Consider the following 27,374-nt stretch of genomic DNA (forward strand, 5'->3'; position numbering starts at 1 on the left):
ATCCTTTCCAGAAGATTTTCAACTTACTTTGCTCAGATTCATTAAAGGAATTATTATCTATGGTGGCCATAGCCTTTGAAACATATTTCTTAAATAATAAAACTTGAAAGTCGAAATTACTCCCTTATCCATAGGCTACAGAATGGATGTTGTGTTAGCAGGCATGGAACCAACATTAAACTCCTTGTACATCTCCATCAGAGCTCTTGAGTGACCGGATGCATTGTCAGTGGGCAGTAATATTTTGAAAGGAATCTTTTTTTCCAAGTGGTAAGTCTCAATAGTGGGCTTAAATATTCAGGAAATCATGCCATAAATAGATGTGCTGTCATTCAGGCTTTGTTGTCCCATTGACAGAACACAGGTAGACTGGATTTAGCGTAATTCTTATGGGCCCTAGGACTTTCAAAATAGTAAATAGTTTTGGCTTCAACTTAAAGTCATCAGCTGCATTAGCCCCTAACAAGAGAGTCAGCCTGTCTTTTGAAGTTCTGAAGCCAGGCTTTGATTTTTTCTCTCTAGCTATGAAAGTTCTAGATGGTATCTTCTTTCAACAGAAGACTGTTTTGTCTCCGTGGAAAATATATTGTTTGGTACAGCCACCTTCATTAATTACCTTAGCTATGTCTTCTGGATAACTTGTTGCAGCTTCTACATCAGCACTTGCTACTTCACCTTGCACTTTTATGTGATGGAGATTGCTTCTTTCTTTAAACCTCATGAACCAACAACAACTGCTAGCTTCAAATTTTTCTTCTGCACCTTCTTTGCCTCTCTCATTCTTCCTAGAATTGAAGAGAGTTAGGGCCTTTCTCTGGATTAGGCTTTGACTTACAAAAATGTTGTGGCTGCTTTGATCTTTTATTCAGACAACCAAAACTTTCTCCATATTAGCAATAAGGCTGTTTTGCTTTCTTATCATTTATGCGTTCACTGGAATAGCACCGTTAATTCCTTCAAGAACTTTTTCTTTGTATTCACAATTTGGCTAAATGTTTGGTGCAAGAGGCTGAGCTTTTGATCTATCTTGGCTTTCAATATGCCCTCCTTACTAAGCTTTTAATTTAAAGTGAGAAATACGTGATTCTTCATTTCACTCAAACAATTAGAAGCCATTGTAGGGTTATTAATTGGCCTGATTTCAATATTGTTGTGTCTTAGGGAAGTGGGAGGCCCAAGGAGAGGAGAGAAATGGGGAAATGGCTGGTTGGCAAAGCAGTCAAATTTTATTAATTACGTTTGCTGTCTTATATGAGTGTGGTTTGTGGTGTCTCAAAACAATTACAATAATAACATCAAACATCACTAATTGCAGATTACCATAATGGACACAATAATAATGAAAACTTAAAATATTGTGAGAATTATCAAAATGTGACACAGAGACAAGAAGTGAATACATACTGTTGGAAAAATGGCAGCAATAGATTTGCTTGATGTAAGGTTGCCACAAACTTTCAATTTGTGAGAAAAAGGCAATTATCTGTGAAGCACAATAGAGCAAAATGCAATAAAACAAGGTGTTCCTGTACCTTAAGCAAGCAAAATAAAATTTATTTTAAAAATTCGGGAGCTGAAGAATGTAATAAATGAAATAAAAAATGCAATGGAGAGCATTAACAGCTAACTTGATCAAGCAAAAGAAAGAATCTATGAACTCAAAGCAGATCATTTGAAACTATCCAGTCAGAGGAGAAAGAAGAAAAAAATGAATGAAAGGAAATGAGGAAAGGGCATGGGATTTGTGGAACACTATCAAGAGAACTAACATACATATACAGACTATGGTACTACCAGAAGGAAAAGAGAAAGAAAGTACCAGAAGACAGAAATAAGTGGAAAACTTATTTAAAGAACGAAAACACCCCAAACCTGGAGAGAGATATGGACAGCCAAGTGCATGAAGATCAAAAATTCCCAAAGAGATTCAACCCAAAGGTGACTTTTCCATTGTTGGGTGAAGTGTTAGAGCTCCAGCAATGGAAAGTGGTCAGCAGGGTAGTAAGAATAATTTACCAACAACGGTATAGATTTGAAAAGTAGTTTTATTAGATAGAACACTGGAGGAGAGTGCAGTGGGGCACCTCAACAAGAGAAGACTAAGTGCATTGTGCTGGATTTTTCCTTAGGGGTATTTATGGACCTTAAAGCAGAAGCTTTAAGGGAAATTTGGACCATATTAGCCATGTAGGTTATGATAAATGATTACATTCGTAGACATTTTGGTGCCTTGATGTCAGCAAGGGTTGCACAATGAGTTTTGACATGCATGCATTCTGGAGATGTATAAAATTTCTAGTTACTTATAAATTTAGGGGAAAGAAGACTGGTACCAGATGCCAGCTTTAGATAATAGGAAAATCTAATTACTTCTAAATTCCTCAGATAAGTTTTGCCTCTGAATGGTCACCAAGTGATCTTTACTTTCTTCAACCATGACACATTAAATCAAACTGTCACAGTAGGTAGCTAGTTAGACATGAGCAGAACAGGAGAGGGCTCCCCACCCCATCCCACACCCCCCACCACACATACACAGCAGGAATGTCAGGCAACTATCAGAGAGATAGGCTTAACTGTCTCTCTAAAATAATAATTGGCCACAACCAATGCCAGGGAAAAACAGTCTCTCAAAAAACCAAAACTCCTGGAACTGGTAATCAGCAGCTTCCTGATAAGATTTCAGGAGATGGGTAAGTGGGCTCAAGAGTGCACATTAAGAGTCTAAATGGCAGAGTTTAATTGGTATATGACCTTCTAGGGACATTTGACTGGTAAGGGAAGGATGCCTCAAGTGAGCATGTGTACAGTCCAGTACACACACTGTGCATGCTCCCCTCCCAAGCGTCAGTAGGCCACTGCACATGCAGACAGCCCACCCCAAGGGAAGGATCAGGAGAGAAGGAACACAATACCCCAGAAGCATACCAACATATAAAAACCCCAAGTCAAAATGTCAAGCTGCACATCTGATCTGTCAAGTCACCTGCTTGGCCCTCTTCTAAGTGTACTTTACCTCTTTTCATTCCTGCTCTAAAGCCTTTTAACAGACTTTCACTACTGCTCTAAAACTTGCCTCTGTCTCTCCTTCTGCCTTATACCCCTGAGTTGAATTCTTTCTTTTGAGAAGGCAAAAATTGAGACTGCTGCAGATCTGTATGGATTCGCTGTTGGTAACATACTTCGGTGCCATGACTCAAATACATTATGCTGTTAACATACTTTCCACTACGTTCCACTGCTAACATACTTTGGTACTGCATGACTCAGATATGTTCCCTAGTCGTAAGAGACTTCTACACCTTGCCTTCTTCAGCTGAAGGCATTCAACCTCTGTACATGGTTTTGTTCTCCCCTTTTACTCTCCTGCTTACAAACCAACCCCCAGAATGATTCCTCTCAGCCACAAGTGGCTATGCTCCTCCTGGCTGATCTCTCAGCTCACCCTGGCAGGTGGCTTGTGGCGGAGGGAAAGACCTTGAAGCCCACATCAAGTAGAACTGAGGCACTAATGGCGCTCCTAAACAGGGAGCTCATGAGAATGGTAGGACTAAAGCCCAAACCCATACAATGCTTGGGGTTTCTTCTGCTTTTTCAACTAAAATTACCTCTTTCCCAAAAAAACCTATGCTGCCTATTCTCCCGTTTTCTCTGTGTGTTTTCTGAAATGGCCTTGCACACCTGCCAGACTGTCTGCCTCGGGGGCAAGTCCGCCTCTTTGTTTTCACTTTTGCATGCCACGTGACTTCTTAAACACATACTCCCTGTAATTAATGTTCTTGCAGGCTGCATTTACATGGCAACAAAGACATGGGCTTCCTTGCAGGTATCCCCCGAGATTTATACTTGTTTTTACCCTACCGACTTGGATGACTTCCAACCCTTCCCCTGTCTCTTGGCACATTGTGGGGACAGACAAACTAATTGGAACCCTGGCTCTGCCAGCAACTTATGACTTGCCATATGCTTTTTGTTCCTGTTACTCTCTAGGGGCAAGTTTTTCAGTGGCTTTTGAGGCAGTTTGTCCACCTGCATAGGGCCTCACTCTGTGGCCCTTTAAAAGTCCCACATACTTGCCTTTTTTTGAGTTAGAATCCCTCGGGAAGGAGGCAAAGTTCTTCCCTTGCCATTTGTGAGTTCTTACTCCAAGCCCCAAGCCCCACATTCTCTGGAGGTTACTACTTTATGTCAAGAGGGCAAATAAACATTTCCCTCTAGAATCCAAGGGTTGCTGTTTTTGTGAGCATATGAAGGCTTCCCATGAGTATTCCTCTCACATCCTCCCACTTCTTCCTGTAGCCTCCATTTCTCTAATTAGTTCCATGCTCTTCTCAACATGCATCAAGGCCTTCAATGTCATATTCAAAGGAAGGGAAGTCCAGCCCCCTTGAGGCAGTTAGCTGAAAAGCAGGCCTCTTTTCTACTTAAAAAACATGTAAAATGGGAATCTAAGAAAAGATAATGATTTTGTTGCTAAAATGCTCCAAGTGAGAGTCACTATGGGGTCATGGAGACAAGGATATAGGCCAGCCCAAGACCGTAGGCACAAGAGACCCATAGGACAGAGATAAAACTTGGTCCCAGACTAACAGATTAGCATTAGAACAGAGACGAAGGCAAGGTTAGGGGTACATGGTAAGACTGGTTCATTCTGGAACCCCAAGGATAAACAAGGAGACCACTGTTCACTTCAGTATCTCCTCTGTTCTCAAGTGCACACTTGTGATGAGATGGGACCAAGGCAAAGGGTACATGGTAAGACTGGTTCATTCTGGAACCCTAAGGACGAATGGGGGATGTCCCATACAGGATAACAGGAAAGTAAAATGGGACACTTTGTTTTTACTTTTTTCTCCTCTGTTCTCTCTTCACATTCAGGTAATCTTGTCTCGATATCACAAGAACTGCCCCTTGGATGTATCTCCCAAAACGGAAAAATTCCCCCAAACCTTAAAATAAGAAACCAGTTTTCCTTCATAATACTATTTGGCTTAAAAATGAAAGGGGAGGAAATAACAAAAGTCAGCCTTGGAACCTAGTGCCCCTGTGAAGGAGGTCTTCAGATTAGCCTCTTCAGTCTTTCATAACTGAGAGCAGAGTAAGGAGGACAGAGCCAAGAAAAAGGAGAAACAAAGAGAAAGGAGGTATCGGCTGCTCTGCAAGCCCACTAGCCCCCTCCAGGTTGCCCTAAGGACACTTCTCCAGGTAACTACCTTTGGTGCAGGAAGCCAGGGCACTGGAAGGCACTGCCCCAGTGGGATAAAAGCTATGTGCATGGCTTGCCCCTTTTGCCAAAAGGTCAGCCACTGGAAATGAGACTGCTCTGAGGGCCAAACCACCCATGGGACAGAATCCCAACTCCTGATGGCCTTGAGCTGAAGGGGCTGTCTGCTCTGACTGGCTTCCAAATCAGACACTGTCATCAACAGGACAAAGTTGAGGGCAACTTTGGAGGTGGCAAGTAAAATTATACATTTCCCTTTTGGGTTCAAGAGCTGCTTACTCTGTGCTAATCTCCTTTTCTGAGCAACTTTCCTCCAAATCCTGTCAGGAAATGGGGGAAATGGCACCCCCTCCCTCCAAAAGAAAAAATTCACAGCCCTTTATGTTACTTAAGGGACCAGTCCCTGATGATATCTAAATACCCAACACCTCTTTAGGGCAAAATATTTTTTTTTTCCAAGATGGGTGCTTGCTTACTATTTACCTGACCTCTGAATTCATCTTTCTTTTATTTTAAAATTTTTTTTGAGATGGAGTTTCACTCTTGTTGCCCAGGCTGGAGTGCAATGGTGTGATCTCAGCTCATCGCAATCTCCACCTCCCAGGTTCAAGCGATTCTCCTGCCTCAGCCTCCCTAGTAGCTGGGATTACAGGCATGTGCCACCATGCTCAGCTAATTTTGTATTTTTAATAGAGATGGGGTTTCTCCATGTTGGTCAGGCTGGTCTCGAACTCCCAACCTCAGGTGATCTGCCCGCCTCGGCCTCCCAAAGTGCTGGGATTACAAGCATGAGCCACCACTCCCAGCCTGAATTCATCTTTCTAATAGCTCTATTTCTCCTAAGAAAGCTATCTAAATCTTTAACCAATAACTGCATCCTGGACAGTCCTACCCAATGATATAGAAATAGCCCACACTTATTCAGACAAGCACTAGCAAAAATCTAACTGAGCAATCTCTTGAGGTGGGATAACTTCTCCAGTGCAGTATGTAAATAACCTCCTCATTTGTTCCCCCTTTGCAGAACTTGCAAAACAACATGCAGTACAAATCTTTACTTTCTAATGAAAGGAAAATGATTTTTGTTGAATTCAAAGGTTCTAAAGGCACGGAAGGTTATAAAGAAGAGATTTTATATAAAAAAGCATCTTTTATATAAAAAAGTGTCTTGTATGGGCCAGGCGTGGTGGCTCAACGCCTGTAATCCCAGCACTTTGGGAGGCCGAGGCGGGTGGATCACGAGGTCAGGAGATCGAGACCATCCTGGCTAACACAGTGAAATCCCATCCCTACTAAAAAGTACAGAAAGTTAGTTGGGCATGGTGGCAGGTGCCTTGTAGTCCCAGCTACTCAGGAGGCTGAGGCAGGAGGATGGCATGAACCCGGGAGGCGAAGCTTACAGTGAGCTGAGATTGTACCACTGCACTCCAGCCTGGGTGACAGAGCAAGACTCCGTCTAAAATAAAGAAAAACAGGAAGAAAAGAATCTGTTTTCTTTTATAACAGGACACACTTAGAGAAACTGGTTATTTTACCAAGGCTTTGACATTGGCATGCTTTTCTTTAAGGAATCAAAATGGAATTATGAAGCCAATAAAAGTTCCTTCAGAAAACTGCCCTCATACCTTGGCTGCACAGTCCCTGTAAAGGGCTCCTGGCTTGTGGTGAGTAAAGAATGTCACTTTATAACAGGCCTAGAAGCCCCAAGTTATCTTGAGAACATAAGAAGAGAGAACTTTACCCAAGTCATACAGGTATTTGATGGTGCCAACCTAAGGCTTTAAAAAAGTCTTATCTGAAATTCCTTATGGAAAACAGTTTCATTAAAGCCAATTTTAAAAGGACTCTATATGGCACATAATTATTCTCACTGTGCTTTATGCAAATAACCATGCCAAGTATAATAAGACTAAAGTTCATTTTGTGAACAAGTCAGTTCTATCATGATTTGTCTTTAATAAAACTGAGGACCGGAGAGAAAAAAATTATGTTTCAAAAACTATGGTACACCTATTATTAGATTCTAGTCTCATCAGTTTTTGAGTTTTTGTCTGCAATTTAGATTAACCCTGCTTATTCCTGTGAACCAACCAGTGATCTCTGGCTGCAGGTCAGAAGAAACAAGACAGATGGGTAATGTAAAAATCTGGATCAATATTCTAATTCTGGGCACATATTGGAATCAGCTAGCAACCCCAAGAACCCAATGGAATCAGCTAGCAACCCCATGCACCCAAGTCTTAGCAGGCATAACTATAGCCACCAGCTACCTGAGCATATTGGCAGTCTCAGAATTTTTTGGAGCTATCATCACCCCCTTATTTTGGCTTAGCATTCTTCTAATTCTAATAATCCTATTTCTTGCCTCTCACCTTCAGGCCATCAAGTTCCAAATGATCATCAGTGAGGGATACTGTCCTCTCAATATTCAAGAGCCACCCTTCTACAGAGGACCCCTAGACTGCTCATTAGTGGGACATGACAGAGGCAAAATCCTGTCCCTGTCTCTTGGACCTGGTTGGATACTGCTTTCACCAACCCATGGAACCAGCTCTGCCCTGACAGCTAGCAAGAGGCCAAGACCTGTAGAACAATCACTACCACTCCTCTCTGTCAGCAGGAATCAATTACAAAAGACTGACCTTCATTCACTTTCCCCAAAGAATTGGGGTACTGGACTCTTGAGGGGGGAAATGTTACAGGAGGTAGTTAGTTAGGCATGAGCAGAACAAGAGATGGCCTAGCCTCCAACCTTGCCACACACACACAACAGGAATGTCAGGCAACCATCAGGCTATGGTCAGGTGATTGCTAACTGTCTCTCTAAAATAATAATTGGTCACAGCAGATGCCAGGGAAAGGCAGTCTCCCAATAAATAGAAACTCCTGAAACTGGTGATCAGCAGCATCCCAATGAGATCTCAGGAGTCTGGTGAATGGGCTCAAGCTTACACATTAAGAGGCAAAATTGTGGAGTTAACTAGTACATGGCCTTCTAAAGACATTTGTCTGGTAAGGGAAGAATGCCTCAAATAAGCATGTGTACAGCTCCAGTAAACACACTGCATGCTCTCCTCTCAAGTGTTAGCAGGCCACTGCACATGCAGACAGCCCACCTCAAGGGAAGAAACAGGGGAGAAGGGATGTAAGGCCTTGGAAGCATGCTAACGTCTGAAACCCCAAGCTAAAGGTCAAACTGCACACTTGATCTCTCAAGTTGCCCGCTTTAGCCTCTTCCAAGGTGATCTCTCAAGTCACCTGCTTCACCCTCTTCCAAGTGTGCTTTACCTTCTCTCGTTCCTGCTCTAAACTTTTTAATAAACTTTTACTCCTGCTCTGAAACTTGCCTTGGTCTCTCCTTCTGCTTATGCCCTTCAGTCAAATTCTTTCTTCTGAGGAGGCAAGAATTGCGATTGCTGTAGACCTGTATGGATTTGCCATCAGTAACAAAACTTTCAAAAATCAAAGGCAAAGAGAATTTTGAAAGCAGCAAGAAAAAACATTTGTCCTAATTTCAAATTATATTAGAAAACTGTAGCAATCAAAAGAGCATGGCACTGGCATAAAAACAGACACATAGACCAATGAAAAAGAATAGAGAACCCAGAAATAAACCCATGCATATACAGTTAGCTAATCTTCAGCAAAAGCACCAAGAATACACAATAGGGAAATAATAGTGAAACAAATTAAAATACTTTATCCAAAAATATATTTCTTTGACATATTTTTAAATGGCTGCTACTTGGCCAGCAGACAGAGTGGCCTTGTGAAGCTATTCTAAGTGGGGGAAATTTGCATCTGTAGAGAATTTCCACTAATGAATTCATGCCCCCTCCCCTTTCTATGCCTTCCCCCAGATCCAGGAGAGGTTGAGAGTTTGACACCTTTATTATTTATTTATTTAAAACTTTTTCCTCCAACTCTGGCAGATGAACTGACACCTTTAAAAATCTGAAAAGAAACATTTACCGTCTATTCTCTCTGAGGGAGGCTTCATCTACATAAAAAAAACCACCTTTGCCAGTCGAGCCTCCTCATTTCTCTCTCTCTAAACCTGCCTTGCCATTAAGCCTGATTTACCTGTTTCTGGACATTCTCTGAGTCTGCATTCTTTACTGCGGCCTCAAGATAATACACACGTTTCCGTAACTCATTGGGAAGTCGGGCTTTTATTCTGAAGGCTCCCCTGGATGTATGTTAAATAAATGTTTATGCCTTTTCTCCTATTAATCAATCTGCCTCATGTCAGTGATTCTTACCAAAGCTTTAGGGAGCCAAGAGCCTATGGCTCCCACAGTAGTCTCATCAATAATTGGCCTGAGAAAACCAGATATCGACATATAAAAGAAAGAAATTGTACTCTTATCTTACACTATACACAAAAATCAACTCAAATAGGTTAAAGAGTTAAATATAAGACCCAAAAACAAGAAACTCCTAGACAACACAGGGAGAAAGCTTTCTGACATTGGTCTTGGTAGTGAATTTTGGATATAACATCAATAGCAAAGTCTACTAAAGCAAAAATAAACAAATGGAACTATATTAAACAAAAACTTTCTACACAGGGAAGGAAACTATCAATGAAATAAAAACTGACAGAATAAGGGGAAATATTTGCAAACCATCTCTCAGATAAGGAGTTAATATCCAAAACACATAATGAACTTGTAAACCAAAAATAAAATTCTATGTGCCCCCAACTGACTGGTGGATCTTCCCCTCAGCCAAGGGCATTTCATATTATCCTGAAAAACTAGTTAAGGGTCTGATGGAAACTGGGGGTCAGACATGCCTCACAAACATCAACAGAGAGAGTTTAAGACTGATAGAACAGACTCTTTAAATCTGATAAGAAACACAGTCTATTCTCTCTGAAATCTACCTGTAGGCTTCATTTGCATGATAAAACCTTGGCCTCCAGATCCCTTTACCAAAACCCAGACATTCCTTTCTAATCTATTCCAGGTCTTTAGATAAAATCTCTTTCAACCAGTTGCTAATCAGAAAATCTTTAAATCTGCCTCTGACCTGGTAGGCCCTGCTTTGAGTTGTCCTGCCTTTCTGGATTGAACCAATGTACATCTTACATGTATTGACCAATGTCTCGTGTCTCCCTAACATGTATAAAAGCAAGCTCTACCCTAACCTTGGGCGTATGTTGTCAGGACATCCAGAGGCTGTTCACAGATGTATCCTTAACCTTGGCAAAATAGACTTTCTAAATTGATTGAGACCTGTCTCAGATACTTTCGGTATACAGACTCATACAACTAAATAGCAGGAAAAAAACTGATTTAAAAATGGGAAAATGACTTGAAGAGACATTTTTCCAAATAGCACATACAAATGGCCAAAAAGTATATAACAATGTTCTCAACCTCACTAAATTCAGGGAAATGCAAATCAAAACCACAAGTAGATATCACTTCTACCTGTTAGAATGGCTATTATCAAAAAGTTAAAAAATAAGTGTTGTCAAAGATGTGTGAAAAGGAAACCCTTATCCACTGATGATGGAAATGTTAATTGGGAGGTTCTCAAAAAAAATTAAAAATAGAATTACTGTATGATCCAACAATCCTACTGATACATATCCAAAGGAAATAAAATCACGACCTTGAAGAGCTACCTGCACTCCCGTGTTCATTACAGCATTATTCACAAGAGTAAAGATCTAGAAACAACTTATGTGTCTGTCGACAATGAATGGATAAAGAAAGTGTGGTATATACATACAATGGAAAATTATTCAGCTTTAAAGAGAAGGACATCTTGGTCTTTGTGACAACATGGATGTACCTAGAGGACATTATGCTAAGTGAAATTACTCAGCCACAGAAAGACAAAAACTGCATAATTTCACTCCTATGTGTAATCTAAAAAGTCGAAGTGATAGAAGCACAGTAGAACAGTGGTTACCAGGAGGTGTAAGGTAAGATAAATGGGGAATTTTTGGTCAAAGGGTGCAAACTTTCAGTCATAAGATGAATACTTATGGAGACCTTATGTACACTATGGTGACTATGGTTAGTTACAATTTATACTTAAAATTTGCTAAGAGAGCTGGGTATGGTGGTTTATGCTTGTAATCCCAGCACTCTAGGAGGCCGAGTTGGGCAGATCACGAGGTCAGGAATTTGAGACCAGCATAGCCAACATGGCGAAATCCCGTCTCTACTAAAAATACAAAAATCAGTCAGGCATAGGGGCAGGCTCCTGTAATCCCAGCTACTTGGGAGTCTGAGGCACAAGAATCACTTGAACCTGGGAGGCAAATGTTGCAGTGAATCGAGATCGCACCACTGCACTCCAGCCTGGGTAACAGAGTGAGACCCTGTCTTAAAAAAAAAAAAAAATTGCTAAGAGAGTAGGTCTGTTTTTGTTTGTTTGTTTGGTTGGTTGGTTTTGTTTTGTTTTTTAAGACATAGTCTTGCTCTGTCACCCAGGCTGGAGTGCAATGGCACTATCTCGGCTCACTGCAAGCTCTGCCTCCTGGGTTCAAGCGATTCTCCTGCCTCAGCCTCCTGAGTAGCTGGGATTACAGGCATGCGCCACCACAGGCAGCTAATATTGTTTTTCTGGTTTTAGTAGACATGGGTTTCACCATGTTGGCCAGGCTGGTCTCGAACTTGTGACCTCAAGTGATCCACCCACCTCGGCCTCCCAAAGTACTGCGATTACAGGTGTGAGCCACAGCTCACAGTTTCATTCTTTTTCATGGCTGTGTAGTATTCCATGGTGTATACATACCACATTTTCTTTACAGTATTTATTTGTCAATCATATCTCAGTGAAGTCAGAGAAAAAAAAGAACCTGAAAGAAACACAGCAACCCTGGCAAAAGGGCTGGGCCCAGAAACTTCTCATGTTGCACTTACCTTTGACATCTGTAGTCTCTTGGGTACCAGCCCAGCAGAGAAGACGACAGGCAGAACTGTTTGGCAATGACATCCTAAGAAAAGCAAGTAGAAGAAACAAGTTACAAATTTATGGATTTATAAATCACATGAAGCCTATGGACTTACAGGAATTTCCATTTATCTTTTTTTTAAAACTTTCATTTTAGGTTTGGGGGTACATGTGAAGGTTATTTAGATAAACTTGTGTAATGGGGGTTTGTTGTACAGATTACTTCATCACCCAAGTATTAGATCTAATACCCGACAGCAATTCTTTTCTGCTCCTCTCCCTCCTCCCACCCTCCACCATCTGGTAGACCCCAGTGTCTGTAGTTTCATTCTTTTTTTGAGACAGAGTCTCACTCTGTCACCACGCTGGAGTGCAGCGGTATGATCTTGGTTCACTGTAACCTCCACCTCCCAGGTTCAAGTGATTCTCCTGCCTCAGCCTCCTGAGTAGCTAGGACTACAGGCGCGCACCACCAAGCCCAGCTAATTTTTGTATTTTTAGTAGAGACAGGGTTTCACCATGTTGGCCAGGATGATCCCGATCTCTTCACCTTGTGATTTGCCCACCTCAATCTCCCAAAGTGCTGGGATTACAGATGTGAGCCACTGTGCCCGGCCACGTTGTTCCCTTCTTTGTGTCCATGTGTTCTCATCATTAAACTCTCACTTATAAATGAGAACATGCCGTATTTAGTTTTCTGTTCCTGCATTAGTTTGCTAAGGATAATGGCCACCAGCTCCATCCATGTTTCTGCAAAAGACATGATCTTGTTCTTTATTGTGACTGCATAGTATTTCATGATGTATATGTACCCCATTTTCTTTTTACAACCTGTCATCGATGGGCATTTAGGTTGATTCTATGTCTTTTCTATTGTGAATAATGCTGCAGTGAACGTTTGCATGCATGTGTTGTTATGTTCTAGAAAGATTTCATGACGCAGACACCAAAAGCAATCACAACAAAAGCCAAAGTTAACAAAGGGGATCTGGTTAAACTTAAGAGCTTCTGCACAGCAAAGGAAACTATCAACAGAGTAAACAGAGAGTCTACAGAAGAGGAGAAAATATTTGCAGACTATGCATCTGACAAAGGTCTAATATCCGGCATCTAAAGGGACTTAAACAAATTTGCAAGCAAAAACAAACAATTTCATTAAAAAGTGGGCAAGGAACATAAACAGACACTTTTGAAAAGGAGACATGTGGCCAAAAATCATATAAAAAAACCCATTATCGCTGATCATTAGAGAAATGCAAATAAAAACCACAATGAGATACCATCTTATACCAATCAGAATGGCTATTACTAAAAAGTTAAAAATAACAGATGCTGGCAAGGTTGCAGAGAAAAGAGAACCCTTGTACACTGTTAGTAGGAGGATAAATTAGTTCAACCATTGTAGAAAACAGTATGACATTTCCTCAAAAAGCTAAAAACAGAACTACCATTCTACCCAGTGATCCCATTACTGGGTATTTACCCAGAGGAATATAAATCATTCATCTTTTTATTTGGTTTCTTAAACATTTGTTTGTTCTCTTCCACTCTTTCCATGCTCCCAACTGTAATCCCACAATCCCATTAAATAAACTACAGTTGGACTTTCTTATCGTCTTTAGTGATTTGTTTGTTCTCTAATTTGTCATAAAAGGGTAACATTTTCAACTTCTGTGCATGAAAAGCTCAAACATTAAGCTCATAATTATTTCAAAGGGATTTATGAGTGTTTCTCTAGGGAGCTGTTTTCGAAATAAGATAAGTGCTATGAATGGGATAAGAAAGATTACAGTAATTATGTTGGTTTCTGAAAAAACTAAAAACTTAATATCAGCGGAGTAACTTGGGGACTCACAGATGCAGTGTGTATCCTTTGAAACACATCTGTATCCCAGTTTCCTTGAATCCAAATATGACACTCTAAGCAAGCAGGGACTGGGTGGGAAGCGCAGGTTATTTTGTATGGAATGAACAAAGTCATCAATTTCTAGAATTCAACACATGGTAGTAATTATTTTGGGGTGTCTGATTGAGGGAGGAGGGTCCTCATGCTTCAGGAACCTGTAACTCTGTGACGCAGGGGTAGAGTGGAATTGATATCAGCCTAACAAGCCCTAAAATATTCCTATACATGTACTCAGCACACAAACCAGCCCTAATCATTCCTGAGACAGGGGTTGGTGGCCTACTCTGCATCTTTCTTCTCCTAACCAACAGCAGTTGAATCACCTGGGGGTATGAATTTAAAAGTGTAGATTTTTCAGCTAAATCCCCAGTAATTATTGTTCAGCAGATTTGGGGCAGATGGTCTGATACAGGTGGTCATTGGGCCAATTTCCCTACTTCTACAGGAACCACTTCATTGCTTCTCTTAATATATTTTATCACTACAAACTATAGTTTGGTTTGGGCTGGGTTTTTTTGAATTTTATATAAGCAGAATTATACAGCATGTCACCTGGTTCAAAATGCCCAACATCATGTTTGTGAGATTATTGAGTGGAACCATAGTTTTTCTTATTCATTACTATACCGTATTCCATTGTATGACCACACCACAGTTGACTCTTCTGTCAATAAATAGTCCTTATTCTACATTTTGCTTGTTTTAGTTTTCTTGGCTATTATGAAAAGTACTGCTAAGAACATTATTGTACATGTCTCTCAAAGTACATGTGAAAGCGCATTTCAGTTGGAGTAGAATTGCTATGTCTACAGTATCCGTAGAATCAGCTGTAGAAGGTAAAACTAAACATTTTCTAAAGTGCGATATCAACGTACATTCCCATCAGCAGTATATGAGAGATCTTATTGTTAGGCATCCTTATCAACACTTAGTAGGCTTTTTTTTAAGACTCAAGGGGTACATGTGCAAGTATGTTACATGAGTATATTGTGTGATGCTGAAATTTAGGCTTATATTGAACCTGTCACTCAAATAGTGAACTTAGTACCCAATAGGTAGTTTTTCAACCCTTGCTCCTTTCCCTCTCTGCCCTCAGTGTCTACTGTTCCATTTTTATGTCCATGTGCATCCACTGTTTAGCTCCCACTTATAAGTGAGAACATGCTGTGTTTGATTTTCTGTTTCTGCATTAATTTACTTACCAGCTGCATCCATGTTGCTGCAAGGGGCATTATTTCATTCTTTTTCATGGCTGTGTAGTATTCCATACTGTATACATACCACATTTTCTTTATCCAATCCACCATTGATGAGCACCTAAGTTGATTCCAAGTCATTGCTATGGTGAATAGTGCTGCAACGAGCATATGAGCACATGTGTCTTTTTGCTGAAATGATTTACTTTCCTTGGGATATATACCCAGTAATGGGATTTGCTGGGTCAATGGTAGTTCTATATTCAGTTCTTTGAGAAACCTCCAAACTACTTTCCACAGGAGCTGAATTAATTTGCATTTCCACTAACAGTGTTTAAATGTTCTGTTTTCTCTCCAATCTCATCAACATCTGTTATTTTTTGACTTTTTATTAACAGCCATTCTGCTTTGTGTGAGATGGTATCTCATTGTGGTTTTGGTTTGTATTTCTCTGATGATTAGTGATGCTGAGCATTTTTTCAGGTTTGTTGGCCACTTGTTGTGTCTTCTCTTGAGAAGTGTCTATTCATGTCCTTTGTGCAATTTTTTTTTGAGACAAGGTCTCACTCTGTCACCCAGGCTGGAGTGCAGCGGCATGATCATAGCTCGCTGCAGCCTCAAACTACCAGGCTCAACCAATACGCCCACCTCAGCCTCCTGAATAGCTGGGACCATAGGCACATGCCACCACACCTGGCTAATTCTTTTTTGAGGGGGTTTAGGAGGAGATGGGGTCTCCCTATGTTTCCAGGCTGGTCTCAGATTCCTGGGACAAGCAATCCTCTTCCTGCCTCAGCCTTTCAAAGTGCTGGGATTACAGGCGTGAGCTACCCACCTGGCCCTTTGCGTACTTTTTGATGGGTTTGTTGGTTTTTACTTGTTGATTTAAGTTCTTTATGGATTCTGGATAGTAGTCCTTTGTTGGATGCATAGATCAAAAATATTTTCTCTCATTCTGTGGGTTGTCTCTTTACTCGATTGATAGTTTCTTTTGCTATGCAGAAGCTCTGTGGTTTAATTAGGTCCCAATTGTCAGTTTTTGTTTTTGTTGTGTTTGCTTTTGAGGACTTAGTCATGAATTCTTTGCCTATGGCAATGTCCAGAAGAGTGTTACCTAGGTGTTTTCTTCTAGGATTATTATTATTATTTGTTTTGTTTGTTTGTTTGTTTGTTTGTTTGTTTTAAGACAGCGCTCTGTCGCCCAGGTTGGAGTGCAGTGGCTCAATCTTGGCTCTCTGCAAACTCCGCCTCCCGGGTTCACACCATTCACCTGCCTCAGCCTCTCGAGTAGCTGGGACTACAGGCGCCAGGCACCATGTCGGGCTAATTTTTTGTATTTTTAGTAGATACGGGTTTTCATCATGTTAGCTAGGATGGTCTCAAATCTCCTGACCTCGTCATCTGCCCTCCTCGGCCTCACAAAGTGCTGGGATTACAGGCGTGAGCCACCTCGCCTGGCCTATTTATTTATTTATTTATTTATTTATTTTTATGGCGTTTCGCTCTTGTTGCCCGAGCTGGAGTGCAATGGTGCGATCTCAGCTCACTGCAACCTCCACCTCTCGGGTTCAAGTGATTCTCCTGCCTCAGCCTCCCAAGTAGCTGGGATTACAGGCGCCTGCCACCATGTCCAACTAATTTTTTTTGTATTTTTAGTAGAAATGGGGTTTCACCATGTTAGCAGGCTGGTCTTGAACTCCTGACCTCAGGTGATCCGCCTGCCTAGGCCTCCCAAAGTGTTGGGATTACAGGCGTGAGCCACTGCGTCCAGCCTCTTCTAGGATTTTATAGTTTGAAGTCTTATATTTAAGTCTTTAATCCATCTTGAGTTAATTTTTTTATATGGTGAAAGGTAGGGGTCCAGTTTTCTTCTGCATATGGTTAGCCAGTTTTTCCAGCACCACTTATTGAATAGTGTGTCCTTTCCCCTTTTTTATTTTTGTTGACTTTTTCAAAGATCAGTTGACTGTAGGTGTGTGGCTTAATTTCTGGGTTCTTTATTCTGTGCCATTGGTCTATGTTGACACTTAATATTAATGGTCTTTTAAATTTTAACTTTTCTGGAAGGTGTTTAGCATAAGCTCTTTGTAGTTTTAATTTGCGTTTTATGATTGATAACGCAGTTGAGCACCTTTGGTATGTTTATTGGTTGTTTGGATATCTTGGTTTATTGGTTTAATTTTGAAGTCTCTTTCCTATTTTTCTAGTGGGTTGTGTTTTTTTGGTATTAATTTGTAAGAGTTCTCACAAATTCATATATACACACATATATGTATATAAGTACATATATCTCTCATAGATGCCTTTTGTCAGTCACTAAGTTGAAAATATATTCTTCTCTGTGGCTTGCCTTTTTATACACCCTTAATATTGTATTTTGTTGAATAGAACCACTTAATTTTAAGGTAATTCAAAATTTATCTAACTTTTTCCTTACGGTTAGTGCTTTTTGTGTTTTGTTTAAGAAATCTTTGCCAACCTTGAAATAGTCAAGATATTCTCCATATTGTCATCTAATGGTTTCATTGATTTGCCTTTTACACTTTGATATTTAATTCATCTGAATTAATTTATTTGGAATTGAACACATTGCCTTTCTCTGCTGTTCTGCTGTTTTGTTTGTTTGTTTGTTTTTTGTTTTTTTATGAATCAAGTATTTGTATATGCATGGGTCTGTTTCTGGCTCTTTATTCTGCTCCACTGGTCTTTGTTTATTCTTGTTTCATGAAAGCATCCTGCCTCAACTACTAAAGCTTTATAGTAAGTTTGTTGTTGTTAGAACAAGACCCTCACCTTTTTGTTGTTGTTTGTTTTGTTTGTTGGTTTTGAGAGTATCTCAGTTATTTCCTGGCTCTCTGTAGTTCCACATGAATTTTAGAATCATTGTGTCAAGTGCTACAAAAACACCTATTGGAACTGTATAAAATCTATAAATCAATTTGGAAAGAACTGACTTTTTTACAATATCCTGGTATTAGTCCATTTTCACACTGCTATAAAGATACTACGTGAGACTGGATAATTTATGAACAAAAGAGGTTTAATTGACTCACAGTTCCACATGGCTGGAGACTCCTCAGGAAACTTACAATCATGGCAGAAGACAAAGGGGAAGCAAGGCACATCTTACATGGTGGCAAGAGAGAGAAAGCATGCAGGGGAAACTGCCACTTTTAAACTATCAGATATCATGAGAACTCTTTCGCTATCACAAAAGCAGCATGGGGGAAACTGCTCACATAATCCAATTACCTCCCACCAAGACCTTCCCTAGACAGTGGGAATTATAATTGGATATGAGAGTTGGGTGGGACACAGAGCCAAACCACATCAATCATCTTTCAATTAATGAACATGGTTTATATCTCCTATTAGATTGCCTCTATTTTCTCGAATGTCTTCTAGTTTTCTGAGTGGAGATCTTGCACATCTTTGATTACATTTCTTCCTAGAGATGTGACCTATTTTAGCCATGTTGCAGGTGCCATTTTTTTTTTGAGGCAGGGTCTAACTCTGTCACCCAGGCTGGAGTGCAGTGGCAAAATCATGACTTACTTCAGCCTCCACCTCCCAGGCTTAAGTAATCTCCCCACTTCAGCCTCCCATGTAGCTGGAACCACAGGCATGTGTCACCACCACCTGGCTAGTTTTTTGATTTTTGTAGAGATGAGGTCTCACTATGTTGCCCAGGCTGGTATGTGGCATTTTTTACATCATTTTTAACTGTTACTGGTAAGCACTAACTTTTTAATTTCCTCTTTTAATTTAAATATTAAAAGTTTGTATCATGCATGGCCAGGCACGGTGGCTCATGCCTGTAATCCCAGCATTTTGGGAGGTCAAGGCAGATGGATCACCTGAGGTTAGGAGTTTGAGACCAGCCTGGACAACATAGTGAAACCCCATCTCTACTAAAAATACAAAAATTTCAAATGTGTCCTTTGCAAATATTTCCTTCCAGTCTGTGGTTTGTCTTCTCATTCTCTTGACATTGTCTTACTCAGAACAGATATTTTTAATTTTAATGAAATTCAGCTTATCAATTATTTCTCTGATGGATCATACCTGTAGTGTTGTATCTAAAATATCATTGCCATTGCCATACCCAAAGTTATTTAAGGTTTCTCCTGTTATCTTCTAGGAGTTTTACAGTTTTGCATTTTACATTTAGGTTTATGATCCATTTTGAGTTAATTTTTGTGAATGGTATAAGGTCTGTGTCTCAGTTAATTTTCCGGCATGTGGATGTTTAGTTGTTCCAATACCATTTGTTGAAAAGAACAATATTTGCTCCATTGTATTGCCTTTGCTTCTTTGTCAAAGATCAGTTGACCATATTTATGTTGGCCTATTTCTAGGCTCTTTATTCTGCTTCATTGATCTATTCTCTCACTGATACTACACTATCTTGATTACTTTGGCTTTATAGTGAGCATTACAGTTAGGTAGTGTCAGTCCTCCAACTCTATGTTCTTCTTCAATATCGTGTTGGTTATTCTTGGTCTTTTGCCTGTCCATATAAACTTTAGAATTAGTTTGTTGATATTCAGAAACTAACAGGCTAGGATTTTTCTTAGAATTGCATTTAATCTATAGACCAATTTGGGAAGGCGTGACATCTTGATAATACTGAGTCTTCCTATCCATGGACATGGAAAAATCTCTACATTTATTTAGTTCTTTTTAGATTTCTTTCATTGGAATTTTTTAGTTTTCCTTATATAGATCTTGTACATATTCTGTTAGATTTATATCTAAGTGTTTAACTTTGGGAGACGCTAATATATACGGTATGATGTTTTTATTTAAAATTCCACTTGTTTATTGCTCATACATAGGAAAATAATTGATTTTTTATATATTAACATTGTATTCTGCAATCTTGCTGTAATAGCTTATTAGTTTCGGGATTTTTTTTTTTTTTTTTTTTTGCTGATTCTTTCAGATTTTCTGTGTAGATGGTAGTGTCATCTGCAAACAAAGACAGTTTTAGTTCTTACTTCCCAATTTGTATGCCATTTCATTCCTTGTCTTGAATACAGAAAGAATCAAGACTTAATAATTTACACCTAAGCCACATTTCTGTCTTAGGAATTCCAAAATGTGACCCTTCCCTTATTTTAACCTTGGCAGACAACTGGGATTGATGATAATATTTCATAATAACTTAAGGTCTGTATCACACTAATCTCCATTCTCCAAATTCAGAATCCTTTTGATTACATTTATAAATTTACATATCTGCAGTTAAAACTGGTTCAGAACCAAATGATCAAGACTTTTACCAAATTTTTTCTATCTCACACAATATGAATATTCAATGTATGTGGTAAATAAATATGATGAGTAAAAAGTATAATGTATAATGTTTTGTATGTTTTAATACTTTCTTGACTTAACCCACTTTATATGATCAGTCATTTTATGTTTTGTCCCAATAATTCTCCTTGGACCATTCTGATTTTACAGTGATGTAGAATATCCCTCTATAGCCTTATGGAATTTTAATCAAATAGCTTTTGCTCAGAACTTAAAAAGACATTTGTCCTTGGGGCTAAAATTAGCCATGAAAAAGATTAAAAACAAAGCAAATTTAGAATATAATCAGTACTTTCAAAATGAGCTCAATCTGTACTTCATCTTCATTTATAACACTTGCTTCTTCTTAGCGTCTAATAGAATAAGCAATAGTTGTGCAAAGAATGTATTTACATTTCTGAGGTTCCAAAAACAGATGAACCTCACAAGCCCATGCTCTTTTGTGTTTTGCAATGTCACAGGCTGCCTTGGTTGGAATGATTCACATAATGATCACTCTCTGAATAGGAAAAAATTCAAAGTTCTATACATTTTCAACAGATGTTCTATACATTTTCAACAGATGTCCTAGTCTTGCATTTTTTTTAGTTATTAAGTATAGTACCTTTTTTCCTACTCTGGTAAATGGATCTGTTTGGATACCACCTTTCTTTCAAACACTATTTTCAAAAAGGACCTCAGCAGTGCTTAAAGACTCCTGTTATGGTTTGAGTGTGTCAATCAAAAGTTCATGTGCTAGAAATTTAATCCCCAATGCAATAGTTTTGGGAGGTAGGGCCTAATGAGAGGTGATTGGGTCATAAGTGTGGAACCTTCACAAATAGATTAATAATATGAGCAGGTTAGTTATCTCAAGAGGAGGCTGTTACAAAGCAAGTTCAGTTTCGATATCTCTCTCTGTTGCAAGTGCTCTCTTCCACATTTCACCCTCTGTGATAAGATGATCATCTTATTGCATCCTCACCAGATGCTGGTACCGTGTTCTTGTACTTCTCATCCTCCAATAACCATAAGCTAAATAAACTTCTATTATTTATAGTTTACCCAGTCTGTGATATTGTGTTGTAGAAGCAGAAAAAGGACTAAGACAACTCCACTACCTGGCCAAGAGGAACCTCAAGTATCACAGAATTAGCAAAGGGATGTCCAAAGCTAATTAAGTGTCAACACACTTGAGAGATATTTTTAAAATGCAGAAATTATAGTTTGTTGGACTAAACCAGGCAAGGCACCCAATTGGGAAGTCTTTCTGAGACATTTTAGCTTTAAGCACTTGTTTTGATGATTTGGAAAGGACTGGATGGAAATATAACTAATATTTATCAGGGTATTATGTGGGTTATTGCTCACATCTGAAGTTGAGGTTAATAATTCAACTGCTTATCAAATAGGTTCCAATAATTTGGATAAAATATTTACCAATTAATATATACAGATGGATAGATTTAATAACAAGTCCTGATATTTTTCCACATCCCCACTTATACTTTCTCAAATGTACTTAGCTCCTGGAAGCTCCTTGATGGTGTTTGGGGCTAAATGGTTCTTTCTCCATGCAGTGTGCTTTTCCATTCCCCACCTTGCCTGCCTGTCAAACCAGCTTGGAGGAAACTTGTTTTACTGAGCTCTCTTCAGACATACAACACTTCCTCCCTCACCAGACACCCACAAAATCTCCTTTCTTTGTGCTGATTACTTATTTCTATAGTTCCAGTCACTTTATAAACTGAAATTAATTTTTTTGATTTTGGGCTTATCATAGGGCCTGGCTTACAATAAACACTCAGAAAATGCAATAACCACAGGTAGGGAATAGGGAAGGATTTCGTCAATTTCTTCCTGCTCTGAAGGAACTTCTAAGCTCCTGAAAGCCAGAAACCAAACAAGAAACAAAGCGAAATTCTCAGGAGCACCTTTTTGCTGAAAAGAGAACCCCAAATACCCAAAATTTAATCAAATATTCATATCCATATCCTTTCAGGAGTAGGCAGTTATATATAATTTTAGGAATACTAAATAGAGAATAGGATCATAATTTCAGCTGGTCACTGACATTTAGCTCTTCTTCCTGCTGACATTTACAAAAGAAAATATAGAGGGTTAAAGTCTATGAAGTCTCTCAGGGTCTACAATACATCTTTCTTCTAAGAGCACTCTTGTCTATTTATAGTGATATATCCAGGTGCAAATTACAAAGAAATCTTACTGTTTACACTCAGGCTGATGCTGTCCTGCTCTAAAAGAAAATTGGCTGCATGTGGACTTGTCCAGTTGTTTTTTCCGGTAACTGCCTATGTATGTTGTCATGGAAGAATCTGACCATCGTGTTTCATCCTGCCAAGATGCTCCAGCCTTGCGTCTGATCAGCTCAAACTCTTGAGAAGTAAGAGGGCTAAAGGGCAGAAGAATTTGTGGAGTCAAGTAGAAGTGTGACATAACTACGAATGGCCTGCTCTGGATGAAAACTTGTCAAGTCCTCTGCATAATGAAGAATTAATTTCCTTCTAGTAGCAGGAAGCAATTGACTAGGCTCACCAAACTTTGTGACTCAACAGTTCACAGAGTGCAGAAGCTTAACTGTCTTAGATATAGTTGCCAAGCAACAGATCACAAAATTCCACAAATGCTACCCCCTTGCCTCCCAAGGGAGGCAAATTTTAACTAATAAATTTGTAAGTTATATAACTTTCTGGATTTTGCTCTAAGAAATATGCTGCTTCATAATTCTGGCAAGAAAGCAGGTGGCAAAATTATTTGTATTTTACTGCTATCACAAATAAAGCAGTAATTCCTAATGATGGTGGTTCAAGAAGTGGAAATGAGATGAAAGAACAGTGCCAAGCATTCACTTCTCCTAAAGACCTTCAAGTGTCTGGAAGAGAACAGGAACTGCCTGTAATGTCAACAATAGCAGGTGACTCAACAGCTTCTCATATGTCACAGAGTAGTGGTGCACTGGCTGGCTGCACACTAGAGTCACCCTGGAAGCTGTTAAAATAAGCAGGACTCCAGGCCCCCACCACAGAGATTCTGATTTAGTTGATGTGGAGTAGGGCCCAGGCATCACTATTTGTTTAAAGCTTAATCCTGGAGGATTCTAAAGAGCAGCCAGGGTTAAGAATTAAGGTCATGGAGGCAGAAAAAACTTTTGAAAAAATCCAGCATCCCTTTAGGATTAAAACTTGAGGCAAAATTGGCAAGAAGGGACATACCTCAAAATATTAAAAGCCATCTATGAAAAACCAACATTATACTGAATGGGGAAAAGTTGAAAGCATTCCTCCTGAGAACTGGAAAAAGAAAAGGATGCCCACTTTCACTACTTCTATTCAACATAGTACTGGAAGGCCTAGCCAGAGCAATCAGACAAGAGAAAGAAATAAAGGACATCCAGATCAGTAAAGATGAAGTCAAACAGTTGCTGTTCATCGATGACGTGATCATATACCTAAAAAATCCTAAAGACTTATCCAAAAAGCTTCTAGATCTAATAAATGAATTCAATAAAGTTTCAGGATACAAAATCAATGTACACAAATCAGTAGCACTGTTATACACCAACAGCAACCAAGTTGAGAATCAAATCAAGAACTCAATCCTTTTTATAACAGTTGCAAAAATAAATAAATAAATAAAATACTTAGGAATACACCTAACAAAGGAGACGGAAGATCTCTACAAGGAGGATGGGCACGGTGGCTCATATCTGTAACCCAGCACTTTGGGAGGTCAAGGTAGGCAGATCACAAGGTCAGGAGATCGAGACCATCCTGACTAACACAGTGAAACCCCATCTCTACTAAAAAATACAAAAAATTAGCAGGGCGTGGTGGCGGGCACCTGTAGTCCCAGCTACTCAGGAGACTGAGGCAGGAGAATGGCGTGAACCTGAGAGGCGGAGCTTGTAGTTAGCCGAGATCGTGCCACTGCACTCCAGCTTGGGTGACAGAGTGAGACTCCACCTCAAAAAAAGAAGAAAAAGAGATCTCTACAAGAAAAACTACAAAACACTGTTGAAAGAAGTCATATATAACACAAACAAATGGAAAAACATCCTTTGCTCATGGATGGGTGGAATTAATATTGTGAAAATGACCATATTGACAAAAACAATCTATAAATTCAATGCAATTTCTATCAAAATGCCATCATCATTCTTCACAGAAGTAGAAAAACAATCCTAAAATTCATATGGAATAAAGAAAAGTCTGTGTAACCAAAGCAAGACTAAGCAAAATGAACAAATCTGGAAGCATCACATTACCCATCTTAAAAGTATACTACAAAGCTATACTTACTAAAACAGCATGGTACTGGTATAAAAATAGCCACATAGACCAATGGAACAGAATAGAGAACCCAGAAATAAAGCCAAATACTTATAGCCAACTGATCTTCAACAAAGAAAACAAAAACATAAAGTGGGGAAAGGATACCCTATTCAACAAATGGTGCTGGGATAATTGGCAAGCCGCATGTAGAAGAATGAAACTAGATCTTTGTCTCTCACCTTATAAAAAAATCGACTCAAGATGGATCAAAGACTTAAATCTAAGACCTGAAACCATAACAATTCTAGAAGATAACATAGGAAAAACTCTTCTAGACATTTGCTTAGCCACAGACTTCATGACCAAGAACTCAAAAGCAAATGCAACAGAAACAAAGTTAAGCAGATGGGACCTAATGAAACTAAAAAGCTTCTGCACAGCAAAAGACATAATCAGCAGAGTAAACGGACAACCCACAGAGTGGGAGAAAATATTTGCAAACCATGCAAAGTTTGCAATAAAGTCCTTTGTTCTAGACAAAGGACTATCCAGAATCGACAAGGAACTCAAACAAATCAGCAAGAAAAAAACAGATAATCCCAGCAAAAAGTAGACTGAGCATATGAATAAACAGTTCTCAAAAGGAGACATACAAATGGTCAACAAACATATGAAAGAATGCTCAACATCACTAATTATCAGAGAAATGCAAATCGAAATGAGGTATCACCTTACTCCTGCAAGAATGGCCATAACATAAAAATAAAAAAATAATAGATGTTGGCATGGATGTGGTGAAAAAAGAACACTTTTATACTGCTGGTAGGAATGTAAACTAGTACAACCACTATGGAAAACAGTATGGAGATTCCTTAACTAAAAGTAGAACTACCATTTGATCCAGAAATCCCAGTATTGGGTATCTACCCAGAGGAAAAGAAGTCATTATGTGAAAACAACACGTGCACACACATGTTTATAGTAGCACAACTTGCAATTGCAAAAATATGGAACCAGCCTACATGCCCATTAACCAAAGAGTAGATAAAGAAAATGTGGTATATATAGACACCAGGGAATACTACCCAGCCATAAAAAAGAACGAAATAATGGCATTTACTGCAACCTGGATGGAGTTGGAGGCCATTATTCTAAGTGAAGTAACTAAGGAATGGAAAACCAAACATCGTATGTTCTCACTCATAAGTGGGAACTAACCTATGAGGATGCAAAAACATAAGAATTACATAATGGACTTTGGGGACTCTGGGGCAATGGTGGGAGGCAGGTGGGGGATAAAAGATGATACATTGGGCACAGTGTATACTGCTCAGGTGATGAGTGCACCAAAATCTCGGAAATCACCACTAAAGAACTTATCCACGTAACCAAAAACCACCTGTTCCCCCAAAAACTATTGAAATGCTTAAAAAGCACATTTCCTCTTTAAAAAGAGAGAGAGAGAGAGAGAATTAAGGTCATGGAAATGCCACCGTGAACTCTTTTACGTTAAGAAGTCATAGCATTTGATCTTCTATTCACTTGAATCCTTCCATCCTTCACTAATAATTACTGTAAATCTGATTATTATGTTTGCCCATCTTCACTTCTCCAGATTAAAAAGCAATTCATTGGCAAATCAAAATGAAATTACTCTCTCAACGTTTGTTCTTTTTTTTTGAGCCAGAGTTTCGCTCTGTTGCCCAGGCTGGAGTGCAGTGGCGCAATCTTGGCTCACTATAAGCTCCACCTCCCGGGTTCACACCACTCACCTGCCTCAGCCTCCCAAGTAGCTGGGACTACAGGCGCCCGCCACTGAGCCGGGCCAATTTTTTGTATTTTTAGTAGAGACAGGGTTTCACTGTGTTAGCCAGGATGGTCTCGATCTCCTGACCTCGTGATCCGCCTGCCTTGGCCTCCCAAAGTGCTGAGATTACAGGTGTGAGCCACTGCGCACAGCTGTTTGTTCTTTTTTTAAATTAACTGTTGATGCAGTAGTTCTCAACCCCCAGTACTCATTCAAGTAACCCTCGGTATTCTTTATAAACACAGATGCCATGTACATTCCCCGCTTCACCCCAATCAGAAGTGCCAATTAGCAACTCTGCAAGTGGAGCTATCATTAAGTGCTGAAAAAAAGAATTTCGATAGATTATTTAATCAGCACCAATAGGGCCCATTAAACCGGCAGAACTCTCAGCTCTATCTTCAGAGACTGTAGATCTGAGATAAAGCCCAGGGATCTGCATTTTTATATTGTTACATGATTCTGCTGCAATTGGTCTTTGAATTCAGGTGATAGACACTGCTCCAGGGATTGAATTTAAAGTCTTTTAAAGTCAGGCTGACACACTATATGGTATGTTTCTCTGAGAATGAGATTATTTGCAAATACTTGTTAGTGTGTTTCTTTATGGTTTCTTCCTTAAAATGTTGAAATTTGGAACATAAGCACATTTGCCCTAGAAAAAGAATTAGGCAGATGTTGGCAGGCTTAGCTGCTTTTTTTTTTTTTTTTTTTTTTTTTTTTTTTTTTTTTTTTT

General features: G+C 39.4%; 1 protein-coding gene across 1 annotated transcript in view; it reads right to left on the reverse strand.

Moving 5' to 3' along the window:
* Nucleotides 1-22,996, reverse strand: part of LOC105522393 (chromosome unknown open reading frame, human C4orf51) — a 41,357-nt gene extending 18,361 nt beyond the window's left edge. The window contains exons 1-2 of the mRNA XM_011956913.1: nt 22,767-22,996; nt 12,109-12,182 (exon numbers count right to left, since the gene is read on the reverse strand). Of these exons, the coding sequence (XP_011812303.1) occupies nt 12,109-12,182; nt 22,767-22,996 (304 nt within the window). The remainder of the gene's footprint in view (nt 1-12,108; nt 12,183-22,766) is intronic.
* Between the last annotated feature and the right edge of the window lie 4,378 nt (nt 22,997-27,374).

This window comes from Colobus angolensis, unplaced genomic scaffold, assembly GCF_000951035.1.
Source record: "Colobus angolensis palliatus isolate OR3802 unplaced genomic scaffold, Cang.pa_1.0 Scaffold111, whole genome shotgun sequence".
Lineage (NCBI taxonomy): Eukaryota > Metazoa > Chordata > Mammalia > Primates > Cercopithecidae > Colobus > Colobus angolensis.